The sequence below is a fragment of the Rhincodon typus genome, chromosome 9 (assembly GCF_021869965.1).
Source record: "Rhincodon typus isolate 14 chromosome 9, sRhiTyp1.1, whole genome shotgun sequence".
Lineage (NCBI taxonomy): Eukaryota > Metazoa > Chordata > Chondrichthyes > Orectolobiformes > Rhincodontidae > Rhincodon > Rhincodon typus.
The window spans coordinates 2,014,561-2,029,355 of record NC_063340.1 but is presented as its reverse complement, the minus strand read 5'-3'; the positions used below and the strand labels follow the sequence as shown (position 1 = coordinate 2,029,355).

Here is a 14,795-nt window from a genome sequence, read left to right as displayed (position 1 = left end):
GCCCCGATCCAGCAGAGTACATTGTCACTGTATGTGTTGTATTGTCCTGGAATGCCTTCCTGACACTGGCCAATATCTTGTTTTAAACAGGTATGCTCCGATTGGAATCCTATTCCTGGTTGCCAGCAGAATCCTGGAGATGGAGAATGTGGTGTTGCTGGTAACTGGTTTGGGGAAATACGTCCTAGCTTCAATACTGGGCCATTTCATTCACGGAGGGATCATCCTGCCGTTGATCTATTTGCTGTTTACTCGCAGAAATCCATACAAGTTTCTGTTGGGCATTGTCACTCCATTAACAACAGCATTTGGAACGTGCTCCAGGTCTGTGTTAGTCACTGTTTTCTCGTCAGTGTAACTCCAGGGGTGGGGGGAGCGGGGTTTACATTTTCTCCTTATGCTTAGTGAGGTCACCAAGAGGCTGCAGTTCCCAAACAGAAGTCTAGTCACCAGCTTGGTCAAAGAGCTGGGACCTTAACACAGAACTCTCATTGCTTTACATTGCAGAGAGTTCAGCCTCGTTCCACTCAATCTCTCCTCCTAGGGATGGCCATGTCATTAAGGGAATCAATCAGCTGTCCGCTCAACGGAATCAATTTTTAAGAGGCTTTTTTAGGCTGGCAATGAGACATCAAAACAACATGATTATTGGGAGATCTACAGAGATCAGGGGCTCACTGATGAACAATCTGCCAAAGAGAAAATTAGGGCTGACTCAAAAGGGAAGTCTGTGGAGGCGATTGTTTGGATTGGGTGGGATGGGACCCAGAATCATTTGGTGATGGAGTCAGTCAAAGCTCTGGAGAACAGAGATCTCATGCAGGTCAGTGAAGAAGGTTAAAGTTGTGACATTTTGCCCAGGAGAGAGCTGTGGAATTCGGGATTGGCTAGTTGGCTAGAGGGCTTGGAATATCGAGAAGGGAAGGTTGACCAGGAGACGATGTGAGAATCATTTTATGGTTTCTATTTGGGACGTGGGTGTCTCTCGCTCAACCAACATTTATTGCCCATCCTATGTTACCTTTGAGAATGGGGGCGGGGTGGGGAGCTGCCTTCTTAAACCCTTGCAGTCCATATGCTGTAGGTTGACCTTAGGGAGGGAATTCCAGGATTTTGACCCAGCGACACTGAAGGAACGGCGATATATTTCCAAGTCAGGATGGTGAGTGGCTTGGAGGGGAACTTGGAGGTGGTGGTGTTCCCATGTATCTGCTGCTCTTGTCCTTCTAGGTGGAAGTGGTCGTGAGTTTGGAAGGTGCTGTCTGCGGATCTTTGGTGAATTTCTGCAGTGCATCTCGTAGATAGTACACACTGCTGCTACTGAGTGTCGGTGGTGGAGGGTGTGGGATGTTTGTGGATGTGGTGCCAATCAAGCGGCTGCTTTGTCCTGGATGGTGTCAAGCTTCTTGAGTGTTGTTGGAGCTGCACTCATCCAGGATAGTGGTGATTGTAGAGACAATGATAATATGAATGGAGGTTTCAAAGAAGCACAAAGAACAAAGAACAATACAGCACAGGAATAGGCTGCATGTCCCTCCAAGCCTGCACCAACACATTTTGCCCTTCCATGCTAAATCTGCCTTCACTTATAGGACTTGTACCCCTCTATTCCCTTCCTATTCGTGTATTCATCCAGGTGCTTCTTGAACGCTGCTATTATGATGGAGAGTGACAGACAGAAGCACAGAAGTGTCATGTTTCAGAGGTGAAGAGATTTTAATTTTCAGGAATAACTACACTTTACCGTTTTTGGAATTTTATAAACAGTGAACTTGCACAAAACTGTCTAATGGGGGAAATGCTGCAAGTGGACCGAAAGTGGATTCTCCCGCTTGCTGCACACAGGCAGCTGTTTTTTTTATGGCCAGCTGCATCACTGGAGAGAGAGCAGAGTTAATGTTTCGAGTCTGGTGACCCTTCCTTTCCAGCTCAGAAGGGTCAATGGACTCAAAACATTAACTCTGTTTCTCTCTCCACACATGCTGCCAGACCTGCTGAGATTTTCCAGCAACTTCTGATTTTGTTTTTGATTTCCAGCGTCTGTGGTTCTTTCATGTTTTTTTGTGCTGTTTATTATTTTGTGTTATGTAGGAATCTCTGTCACCTGTTAGCGTAGTCAGCACACTGTAAGGTAATAGTGAAAGGTTTTGTGAGCGATGGAGTTGCTTTTAGCAAATGTGAAGGGGCATCTGTTAATATTTACCAGATTGTTGCTGCAAGTGACAGAACTGACATCTTAATGGATACTCTGCTAATGGAGCATTTGCTTAGCCATTATCTAAAGATTCTGAAGTATTTGCTTAGCCTTTGGGATTTGGGGTAAAAGGTTAAAACTGCAAAGGATGTCAGAGAAGATCCAGCAATAGAAGTGTCTTGTTCAATGTTGTTGGTGTGAGCAATAATGAGGGAGAAAAGTCATAGAGTCATACAGCATGGAAGCAGACCCTTTGGTCCAACCAGTCCATGCCGACCACAATCCCAAACTGAACTCGTCCCACCTGCCTGCTCCTATATAATGTGACTTGTTAATCTCCATGGTACTGCTCATGGAGGGGGGTTAGTGCTCAGGGTAAAGAGTGTTAGAGGGCGGGGGGGCAGGAAGGGGGGTATAATTGGATCAGTGAGTGAGGGGGTGAGGAGGATTTAGGAAAGGGAGATGGGAAAATCCGGGAGTGAGGGGGAGAGTGAACAAGTCCGAGGGAACAGTACAGTGGATTGGCTATGTTACTGGGTTAATAATCCCAAAGCTGGATAACTGCATCATGAGTTCAAACCCCACCAATACAGTTTCGAGAATTTGATTTCAATTAAAAGAATATCTGGAATATAAGCAAATCCAGAATTTTAACTTTGGCTGTGAAAGAGTTAGACTGTTGTTAAAATTCAACCTCCCTTTAAGGTAGTAAACCTGTCAGCCTGGTCTGCATGGGAGCACACCAACAAGACTGACTCTTAATTACCCTGAGAATGGCCAGCGCATCACTCTGCTATCCCCAGGACGAAGGGACTGAAACCAGGGGACTGCTTGGCTTTGAATCATTCCAGCTGACCCTGCCAGGGCTCCTCCCTGCCATTTGGGTTTGGTGCCAACATTGGCAGAGCTGTGCTTTCAGTGAAATATTTCTGTTCTGCCCAGTTTCCGAAGCTCCCTGGCAGGGATCCCAGCTCCTGCTCGCTATCTCTGGGCAAAATGAATGGATGGCAGTCAAATCAGTTATTGCAAGCTGTGGGACAGAGCTCCCTGTTCGAGTCCAGCTGCAGCCATTGTTGGCCATGGAGGGTAATCTGGCCAAACAGGGTGATGTCAGCCTATCAATACTGATAGCATCAGAGACAGGGTCTCCAAGTCAGCTCCTACCCTGCGTAAGGCAATGGCAGTTCAGAGTGTCTGCCAATCCACTAACAGTACATGGACCAACCTATAAAACAGGGCTGGAGAAAAGAAAGACCATGTTACAGGACATTTGTACAACTGGTCTTTGGCCGTATTTATGATCCACGTGATCCTCCTCCTACCCTACATTATAACCATAGCAACATAATCCAATCTTCATATTAAACATATCTGCACTATACACTGTGACCACTCCCTCTGGGAGCCACTTCCACATTCTCCCCATTCTCTGGAGGACGGGGAATGGAAGAGCTTCCTCCTGAATTGCCCATTGGATTTATTAAGGACTCTGTTTTGTTAATGGTCCTCAGCTGGTTTTGTTTGTAAATCGGAGCCAGGATCATTTCAGCGCTGACTGATCAGAGTTAGGGACCGTTCGGATTTGTATAAGTAGACTCTCCATCGCCACTGTGCCCCCTACCCCGCTCCCTCTGCCCAAGTCTATGGAGGTATAAAACAGAAGAGGGGCCTCTTCCTCATTCTCTCTCTGTCTCTCGTTCTCTCTCTCACTCTCTCTCTCACTCTCGCTCTCTTTCTCTTCTCCGTTAAGACTCCCTACAAAGCTCTTTGACCAAGTTGTTCCCTAAAATGTGACTTGGAGTGAAATCTTTATTGGAAAATCGCACCTGTGACTTTGATCTTTTACTGGTTGAAGGCGATCTATAAATGCAAGTTGTTGTTACAAAGTGGGAGTTGTAGAGACCAGGTGCAGAACCATGTGGTTGCCATGTCCTGCCCAATTCAGTGTCCAGACTCAGAAGGTGTATGTTTGACTCCCTCTCCCAATGGTACATTGCAGTTCTGCTACTCTGCCATCAATGATCAAGTGTGTGGAAGAAAACAATGGAATTGATAAGAGGATCTCCCGGTTCGTGCTCCCCATTGGAGCTACGGTCAACATGGATGGAGCTGCTTTATTTCAGAGTATTGCTGCTGTCTTCATTGCAAATTTGAATGGTATTACCTTGGATGCAGGACAGATCTTCACCATTATGTAAGTACCAAGTTCTTATTTTACCCTTTTTGTTAACTTATGAAAATCCTGCTGTGTTCGTTAAACTCACCACATTCCCTTTAGTTCATCCAGAGAGGAGCAGCCTCAGTTAAAATGATGTGGAGTTCCCCAGGTCCCACTCCAAGTAAACAGACATTAGGAGTAGGACGCTGTTTGGGCCCTGCTCTGTCACTCAGTACGATTGAGCTGATCTAGTTGTAGCCTGAGCTCCTCTTCTCTTCCCCCCCCCCCCCCCAACTACCCTTGAACCTCCTTATCTACCAAAGACCTCTCTAACCCAGCTCTGACTGAAGCTGTTGACCCAGCCTCCGTAGCTGTGTCGGGGGAAGAGAATTCCACAGATTAGTGACCCTCTGAGCGAAGGAAACCTCCGCATCTCTGACATAAAAGGTGTTCCAATGTGCCAACATTCTTCATCAAGTCTCTTCCTTAAATCTTTCCATAAGATCATCTCTCTTTCATCCAAACTCCTAAGGATACAGCCCAACCTGTCCACATGTGAATATTTTTTAAAATTCATTCATGAGAGTGTTGCTGACCAGCCTAGCATTTATTGCCCATCTCAAAGAGTCAACCAAATTGTGGTGGGTCTGGAGTCACTTGTAGGCCAGACCAGGTAAGGATGACATTTTTCATTCCCTGAAGGACATTAGTGAATCAGATGGGTTTTGTTTTTCCTGACAATTGACATTGGATTCATGGTCATCATTAGACTCTTAATTCCAGATTTTTATTGAATTCAAATTCCACATCTGCCGTGGTGGGATTCGAACCTGGCTCCCTAGGACATTGCCTGGGTCTCTAGGTTAACGGTTTGGTGATAATACCCACCAGGCTGTTGTCACCCCTAAATGGTTAGCTCAGTTCAAATCCAAACTAGTTTTATGCTGCGGACCCAGAATCACAGAATGATACAGTACATGAGGAGACCATTCAGCCCAGAGATAAAAGAACAATGCTCTAGGTTGCTGTATCCCCTGGCCTTAGAAATAATGAACTTCCAACAAGGAACACAGGCCTAGCTTTGAAAGGAGCCTTTTTTTCTCTCTGAGTAATGTCCATAACAGACCTGCTCCAAATTCATCGTGAGCTTTGCTGTCTGTATATTAATGTGAACCAAGTCCTGTTTTCCTGTTGCTGCTGATCTCTATTGGCTTCCTGTTTGGTGCAATGCCGTGATTTTAAATGTTTCATCATGTTTTCATTCCCCTCCACAACCTTACCCTCCCTAGCCCTGTAATCCCCTCTATAACCCTCTTCAACCCTTCACCCCTCTGGGTTGGACCTGTTGAGTACCTCTCGATTCCCATCGCCCCATCATCGGTGGCCAGGCCTTCAGTTGCCTGGGCCCCGAGCTCTGGATTTCCCATCCCAACCCCTTCTGCCTCACCATCTCTCCATTGCATTTAAGATGCTCCTCAAAACCAACTCTCTGATTGCAACGTCCTCAAATTTAAATTTTGTTTGATACTAACTGCTCTGAGGTACCTTGGACCATTTACCTTTGGGTTAAAGGTGATATATGAATGCAAGTCATTCTTGTTGTATAAAAACAGGAAGTTCTGGAGAAATTCAGCAGATCTGTCATAGCCTGTGGAGAGAGAAAACAGAGTTAATGTTTCGAGTCCAGTCTGACTTCTTCAAAACAGCTGGAATTTCAGTTTCTGCATTGGTCTGTAGAAGGGTCACTAGATTCGAGGCATTAATGCTGTTTCTCTCTCCACAGATACTGCCAGACCTGCTGAGTTTCTCCAGCTCTTTCTCTCTTTATTTCTGATCTGCAGTATTCTACTTGTTGTTTTCGGAGCTCAGTGCATGTGTTCCTGAACTCAGGCAGATCATTGTGTACAGTTGCAGGCCTCACATTATAGGAAGGACGTGAATGCATTGGAGAGAGTGAGAGAGACAGTGTAGAAATAATTCCCAAGAATGGTTCCGGGGATGAGAAGCTTCAGTGATGAGGATAGATTGAAAAGTTTAGGACAATTCTCCTCAGACAGAAGAAGGCTGAGAGGAGACTTGATAAAGGTTTTAAAAACTATGGGTGGGCTAGATAGAGTAGAGAGGGAGAAGTCTGTAAAAGAGAAAAGAACGAGAGGGTCACAGATTTAAAGTGATATGCAAATAGAGCAATGGTGATGTCAGGTAAAACTTTTTTACCCAGTGAGTAGTTAGGGTCTGGAATGCACTGCCTGGCAATGTGCTGGAGGCAGATTCAAATAAGCCATTCAAGAGGGACTTAAATGGTTATTTGTATCTGTAGGGGTATGGGGGAAAGATAGGTGATTAGCAATAGGTGAAAGAACCAGTGCAGGCAAGATGGGCTGAATGGCCTCAGTCTGCACTCTAATAATTTTGTGACAACTCAGTGATTCTATGTGTGGGTTTGGGAAAGAGACAGACACAGAGCTGGGGTGCCTGTTTGGGAGTTCTGACTCAGGCATGGATGATTGTCGGAAAGTAGCGAAGAGAATGTTTTCTGGTGTTTGAGACACTGCCTTGGGAGGAGGGAGACAAGGAGAACATTACAGGAAGGATCAGGGAAATTAACCTTCACTCACAGTGACATTTATGGTTATACCAGGAGGTGACTCTCATCCTGAGATTTAACATAAAATGAACAAGTGGCTTTTCCTCACTGGCATGCCCACCTTGATGATCCTGAGCCTCCTGAACAGGACAGAGAGTTTTGGTCCCAAGATTTGAAGAGGTTGAATTATTGTTCAACAATATCTTAGAGAGGGGTACTACCCTGTGGTCCAAATGGTGTTTCCCAGCAGTAGGGGATTTCGGACGGTAGAGAGGATATAATGTTTCTGAAACAACTTTGCTAAAAGGAAACCTCATTTTGTGTTGGTCTCACATCAGACTCTTGCCTTTGCTATTGTGGCTTTCCTGCTTCTAGATTTCTCCAAGAGAATCCAGACAGTTTCTAAGTAAGCCAGGTTGTGCTGGATGTGATCCATGGCGTTTGTGTTGAGCAGGTACAGAGAGAGAGAGAGAGACAGTGAATAGGAGAATGTTTGAATTGTCAGGTCTGAAGATATTCCAGGCCCACAGTATGGTTCCAATAGCTGGGGAACCAACATGGTAATGTTACAAAGTTGGAAGCAGACAGTCATTGAGAGGGACAGTAGGACAAGCAGCTTGGGTCAGGAACAGGGAAGAGTCTCAAACCTATTGCAGTGTGAAATCAGAGAGAGGAACGTGAAATAACTGTGCCTCATTTGTCTAAAAGCTGATCCAGTATTTACTCAGTTCTCATCTCCACGAATCAATTGTCATCTTTTGTTCGAGTCTCCTCATTAATCAAAACTGAAGCTGATGCTAACTCAGCAAATCACTCACCTGAGCATTAAAGGTGAATCAGACCAGCCTCTTTTCGACAGTTCCCAGGCAACAAAAAGGCCATTACTTTCAGTCTTTCCAGCAGTTTTCCTCTTTAAACAAGAAATCTTTCCGATTTTGACAGAAGGTGCTGACCAGTGTGTTTTACCTGCCAGCTGTGTCTGCAGTGAATTCACATACTCAGTCCATTTCTCAATCCATTAATCTTTGTATCATCCCAGAGGTTGAGGACATTTGGATCAATGAATCTGCTATTACTTGTAAACTCTGTTAGTTAAACCATTCCTCCTCATCCTTCTCAATCTGCCCTGTAGCTTGTGACAGAAATTACCATAACATCATCCTCCAATCCGTCTCTGCTGGTGTCCAGCTGATTGTAGCCGGCTCTTATCCAGCTCATCGGAACCAGGGAATCTCTTCCTGCTCCATCTGGTATCCCTCAAGGATAGCTCCTTACCCCTGCCTATTTTTCATCTACACGTTGCCCATCAGCAATTCCACCCACAGGTCCAGGGTTAGCTTCCCACACATACACTCTCATACACCTACCCCTCGGCTGTGTTTACATTATCCAACTGCTTCTCCATTTTGGACAAACAGAGAGTTCCTTCAATTAAATTTTGGGAAGACTGAAGCCATTGTCTCTGGTCCCTGCGCCAAATGCCTCCCTCGCCCCGCCAACCTAATTTCCTTCTGAAATAACCTCGAGAGCCACTCGATACAAGGCAACTAGAGATGGACAACAAATACCAGCCTTGCCAGTGATACCCACATCCCACACAAGAATGAAGGAACTGTCTGAGGCTCAACCAGACTATTCACAGCCTTGGTGCCACACCAGATCCCAAGATGAAGTTCTCACCTGATATTCAAATCACGAGCAACGTCACTCATTGGCCCACTGCAGCTTATTATACTGTTGCATCCTCCATTAACTACTCCAATCCATTCCCAGTGGATCTCTCTCCTACCACCCTCCACAATCTTCAGCTGATCTCGAACCCTGTCTAAAGCCCGTCTCCTCACATGCACTGAATCTCTTTTATCGCCCCTGTGCTCACAGACGTCCTTTGGCTGAGAATTTAAAAATCCTTCCGTGGCCTCATGCTTCCCTTACTCTGTAATCACCTCCAACCCCACAACTCTTGGAGACCTAATCTCAGCACTATTGGCAGCTGTGCTTCAACTGCCTGAAGTTCTGGAATTCCCTCCCTACACCTCTCCACCCCTGCCACCCCTCCCTGCACCATCCCCTCCCCCGCCAATTAAAACACCTCACACATTCTGAACCAAACACAGAAATTGCTGAAGAAACTTAACAGGCCTGGCAGCATGTGAGAGAGAAGCAGAGTCAATGTTTCGAGATCAATACGACATCTTCAGAACTGCATTAACTGTTCAGTAATATTGTTACCTCCAAAGTAACACTTGTTCACATTTAGATCAAAACCTACATCATCTCAGAGCAATGAGTCAGGGGTCGCACATTGAAGACAGAGATGAGGAGGAATTACTTCTCTCAGAGGGTAGTGAATCTGTGGAATTCTTTACCGCAGAGGGCTTTCGAGGCTGCGCTATTCAGTATATTCAAGGTTGAGATAGATTTGTAATCAGTAGGGGGAATCAAGGGTTATGGGGAAAAGGCAGGAAGGTGGAGTTGAGGGTCACCAAATCACCACCATTGAATTATGGAGCTGCCTGGACGGGCTGAATGGCCTAATTTTGGCCCTCTGTCTTCCGGTGTCCGGGAAACAGGATAAACATGTGGAAAAAAATGTGAGAAGGATGGGGGCGAGACGAGGATGGGTTGGGAGTGCAGCAGAAACAACAACACGAGGTAGATGGTCGGAATGGCCTGTCTGTGCGCTGTAAACTCAGTGCAGTGAGATGATAAGTGAGAGAGCTCAGTTCTTGTTGAAACACTGCTCAATGTAATCACAGAGTCACTGCCACAGCTTCGAGTGTTGGAGCTGCTGGAATCCCAGCTGGAGCTGTGCTGACTATCGCAATCATCTTGGAAGCTATTGGACTGCCCACCAATGACCTTTCACTCATATTAGCCGTTGACTGGATTGTGTAAGTACAGAAGATCTCATTACAGTCATTTATATAATATTTAAATGTTGAATTCTTCATTTCCCTATGTTTGGGATTTGTGCTTTTCCTTTATTCACACGTGGCCCTGGGAATGATGGAAAAGTATGGATGGACTAATATTCTGAAAATGCTGACATGACTGATCTGAAATTAAACTTTCCAAACTCGAGAGTTAATTGGACAAATGTGTTATTGTCTGCTGAGTGAGCAGTAAGCTTAATGGCTGGGCCTCACGTTAATCCCATTAAACAAATTCCCAGCCAGGATCTCCCAGCAGATGTTCATAAACCTGAGGTAGTGGGCTGTAACTCGGAAACCTGGGGTCTTAACTCACAGTAGCCCCCTTCCCCTGTCACCCCTGCGCTTGCTGAGCTCCACTTGTTCCCAATGAAGAAAAATAGTGACTTCAAAATTCTTCTCTGTTTTCAAATTCCTCCGCAGTCTCCCCAAATCTGTAACCAGCTTTGACTGCCCCACCGCCCTCCCCTCCACCCCACCCCCTGAGATTCAGCGCCCCTTTAATTCTGGCATCTTGTACGTTTCTAATTCCCATCGCTCCACCATTAGTGTTCGTGCCTTCAGCTGCCTGAGCCCAAAGTTTGGGAATTCCCTCCCTAAACCTGTCTGCCCAACTGTGCCCCTGAGGTGTGGCAGCTCACCACCACCTGCTCAAGGGCAGTTAGGGAAGGGCAATGAATGATGCCCTTGTCAGCAAAACCACATGCCCTAGAAAATTGCACCAAATGTTTTATTTTTAAGACATTCCTTAAAACTTTCTCCAACATGAATATCTCTTTCTGGTACATTTTCAAATGTTGTTTTAAAAACACTCCTGCAAAGTGTTATGAAACATTTTGTTACGTTAAAGGTGCTATGTAAATATTAGATGATGTTGTTCTCTTTGGAAGGAAGGGGGTTGAGACAGGGCAATGTTGAGTTTCATTGGAGCCCTCCTTTTACAGAATGTGTATTGCCTCCTGCTGACACTGCATTGGTCAGATAATAGGAGCTGAACTTTGGGAATAGCAAGTTCTGTTTCTTCTTTGGGTTGTGCGCTCATTATCCCAAAATGGGATTTGTTGCTCATCCCCAATCACCTTTGAACAGAATGACTTGCGAGGGCCATTTCGGAGGGAGTTAAGTGTCACCCACATTGCTGTGTGTTTGGAGTCACGTTTAGGCCAGACCGGATAAGGGCAGCAGATTTCCTTCCCTAAAAGATATTGGTGAACCTGATGGGTTTTTATGACAGTTATAACATTGGTCATCATTGGGATAGCTTTTTATTCCAAATTTTAAGTTGAACTCAAATTTCACCATCTGCCCTGATGTGGTTCAAATCTCTGTCCCCAGAGTGTTAGCCTGGGTTCTCGATTCCTAACTGATCATGACGTCACTACCGTCTCGAGTTTTAACTGGGAATGGGAATACTCCTGATTAGATGTTTCCAAGAAACAAAATAACAGGGATAGGAATATTGGTGTCATAGCAACAGAGATCCATCATCAGACCTGACCGAGAGAGACTGTGAAACGCTCCAGAGACCACACCTCTGGAAGGATTTAGCACCTGGAAGGGAATTTAATGTAGGTTTACCCCTGGGGCTACATGAGTTAAACAGGGAGAGATCACACCAGCATTGTATTCCGTAGTATGTAGACAGTTAAGAGGTAGTTTCATTGAGTTTTCAAGATACAAAAGGGGGAAGAAAGTGTAGGAAAGAGGTTTTCATTCATTGGGAAATTCAAGACTAAGGCAGAGCCTGAACATTCAAACTAGGCCTTTCAGGATTGAAATAAGGAGACTCTGATACACAAAGGCTGCTGGACCTTTCAAATTCTCTTGCACAAATGGCAATTACCACTAGATCAATTGTTCATTTAAAATCTGGGGATAGTAGACTGTTGTTAACCAGAGGTAATATAGGATGTGGGAGAGGTTTAAGAAGCTATGGATAAAGGCAGTTTTCTGTCTGAGATAACTCTTCAGAGGCCAGCTTCCCATCACCAATCACCCTTTATTTACAAATGCATGGCCTTTGACAGTAGCACTGCCTCTCACTGAGTCAGGCACTCAAGGGCCCAATATCCCTGACATTCACAAACGCAAATAGAAATTGCTGGAAAAGCTCAGCAGGTCTGGCAGCATCTGCGGAGAGAAAGCAGAGTTAACATTTTTTCGGGTCCAGTGACTGTTCCTCAGAACTGATTTCCAGCATCTGCAATTTTTTCAGTTTTTATCCCCGACGTGTTCACCGTTTTATGTCAGCCAGGGCTCCCTGATTGGACCAGACTGACAGCCCCAATCAGGGAACTCATATTCTATGAGGTCCAGCTGGCTGACCTTGTTATGACCACAACAATGTCCAGGAAATGAACATTCAAGAAAAGGAGCTACATGCAGCTTTGAGCAATGACTGAGATAGCCGGCTGAGTGATGGGTCATTACATCTACTGACACCTTAGCAAGCTCCATGAAATCAGGGACAATCACCAAGATTCTTAGAGAATATTGGCAGCTTGACTTTGGTCAATGCAATAGTGTCTTCACTTCTGATTGGTCCCTGAATAATACACATTGATGTTGAGCTGACCTAGCCAATAGATGGAAGCCTTGGGTAGGCACCACCACCCCCACCAACCCCCACCCAGCCAGAATGTTTAGCGTGGGTAGGGTTTGGGGAATGCTGTCTTTGAGCACAATGCTGGTGGCTTCTGCAAGGAAACTGGGGCTTGGGCAACCCTTACCCAGCTGGGTTCCCATGAAGCTGCTTTGGGAGGTATCAGAGAGCTGATTCCTTGGGGGAGGGGGGCGTGCAGGGTGTGGGGTGGTGCAGATAAGCAGAACCGCCGACAGTGTACACTGACCGATGGCTGTGATTGTGAACAGGGACCGGAGCTGCACTGTGGTCAATGTCGAGGGCGATGCTCTGGGGGCAGGGATTCTTCACTATACCTGTTTGTCTGAACTGGAGCCAGTGAAAGCAGAACTGACGGGCGTGAAAGTTGAAGCAGTCGCTAACCCGAATTCAGAGGAAGAAACCTCTCCCCTGGTCACTTACACAAAACAGCTGTCAACTCCCAGCAACACCATCGATCCAGAACCAAAGGAGTCTATACTCTGAAGGCATCGAAACACTCGAAACAAAACAACTTCTCCCTGTTTCAGAAACCCCTTTTTCATCTGAAAGCTACCTTCACATGGGGAGAGTAATCTTCTGTGTTAATGGTTGATTTCTGATTATTTAATGTGAATGTTGGTGTCAGTTCCTTCGTCATCTCCAAACTGATTATTTCACAATCATTGATGTAAAAATCCGACATTAATCAGCAGGAAACATCCCTAACCAACATTCCATGAATATTAGATTCAGACATCATGGGAACAGAGGGAACTACAGGGGATCTCAGTTATCTGTGACCTTCCAACAACCTTTTAATGTTTAAGAACTTCAGTTACATTTGATATTTCTTCTTAACTGTCCTATTACTTTCTCCTATTTAAATATTCATAGAAAAAGAAATTATGATGTTTTTATGTCTTTCCTCCTGCTGTAGATGAGACAGAAGGCTTCACCTGTTCTTTTGTCAATCATTAAGTTTTCCCACTGGGGCAGTATTACATTGCTGTTTACAGTATTCTGTAAATCTTGCAATGAATGTGTTAAAGTGTGTTGGTGCTGTAAAAATTTTGTAGATAGTTCGATGTTCATGGTCTCTATTACATAACCCTCTTGGGGGATCTGTACAGAGACAGTGCTTTAGCTGGTTCTACCGTTTATCCCAGGACGTAAGCAGAGTTGACCCTTTCACCCAGAGGATACTGGGGGGTTTGGAGCTTACTGCTTGTAAAGGCAGAGGCAGAAACTTTCACCTCTGTAAAATAAAAAAGCTCACTTTGATATGCACTTAAAATGTCAGAGCAAAGCTATGGACCAAGATCTGAAAAGATGGGTTAGTTTGGTTAGCTTTATTTCTTAAGAATGATGGGCTGTGCTGTGAGTTTTCTCTGTTTCTATAAGTTCATTTCTGGTGGGGCTTGAGGTGTTGCTTTAACCTGCTTGACCCTCTGCCTTAATGCTTCCTTCCTCTGTTTGACCATACCTACTACTGCCTTGCAAGACATATTAATGGTTTAGCACTCTACGCATAAACAATTGCAGTTAACCCAGGTACATGTCCAGTGACACGGGGATGTATTTCACTGTTAGTCTCAACAACTCACTGCAGCCATTCTCAAAGATCAACTTGTTAAAAGGTAGGCCATTCCAAACGTGGGATCCAGGAACGATTCATGATGAGCCCAGGTAGAACTTAGTTTCACCATACATGTGCATACTAACCTCCACACTCACTTCATATCGAAGCAAGTTGCAGAATTTGCAGAACTAATTTCTTTAAGGAATTAAACAGGAAAGCGGTTTTCCCGAGGAACCTTAACAACACTTTATCCAATGAAGTAATTGTACTCTGTGTAACTCAATGTCATTGGATAACAGTGAGAAAAATTTTCCTTAATTTCAAAACTTTATTTGCGTTCTGAAGTGATTGTGATATGATGAGGAAATGTTTAGTTGAAATGAATCAATTACAGTTTCTTTTGAATTGATGCTCTTTTTGTTTTAAAAAGTGTTTAGCTTTACTGTACATGTTGATAAATATCTTTATACTTCAGCTGGAACAACTGATTAATGTTAATTCTCATCCTACTCTTCAAATCCTCCAAGGCCTCATCCCATTCCATAGCTCAACGCAATCCAACCTAATACACCCCAACCCAGCCCAATACAAGACAACCCAATCCAATCCAATGCAACCCAACCGATCCCAACACAACCCAACCCAACCCAACACAGCCTAGCACAACCCAACCCAACACAGCCTAGCACAACCCAACCCAACACAGCCTAGCACAACCCGACCCAACACAGCCTAGCACAAC

The 14,795-nt window shown here is 44.9% G+C and overlaps 1 protein-coding gene across 1 annotated transcript in view; it reads left to right on the top strand.

The window, feature by feature from the left end:
- The window catches only part of slc1a4 (solute carrier family 1 member 4), a 29,912-nt gene that overhangs the window by 15,061 nt on the left and 56 nt on the right, over positions 1-14,795 (top strand). Inside the window, exons 5-8 of the mRNA XM_048601008.1 lie at positions 91-324; positions 4,194-4,388; positions 9,699-9,833; positions 12,744-14,795. The exon at positions 12,744-14,795 is cut by the window's right edge and continues 56 nt beyond it. Coding sequence (XP_048456965.1) covers positions 91-324; positions 4,194-4,388; positions 9,699-9,833; positions 12,744-12,978 — 799 coding nt within the window. The 3' untranslated portion in view covers positions 12,979-14,795. The remainder of the gene's footprint in view (positions 1-90; positions 325-4,193; positions 4,389-9,698; positions 9,834-12,743) is intronic.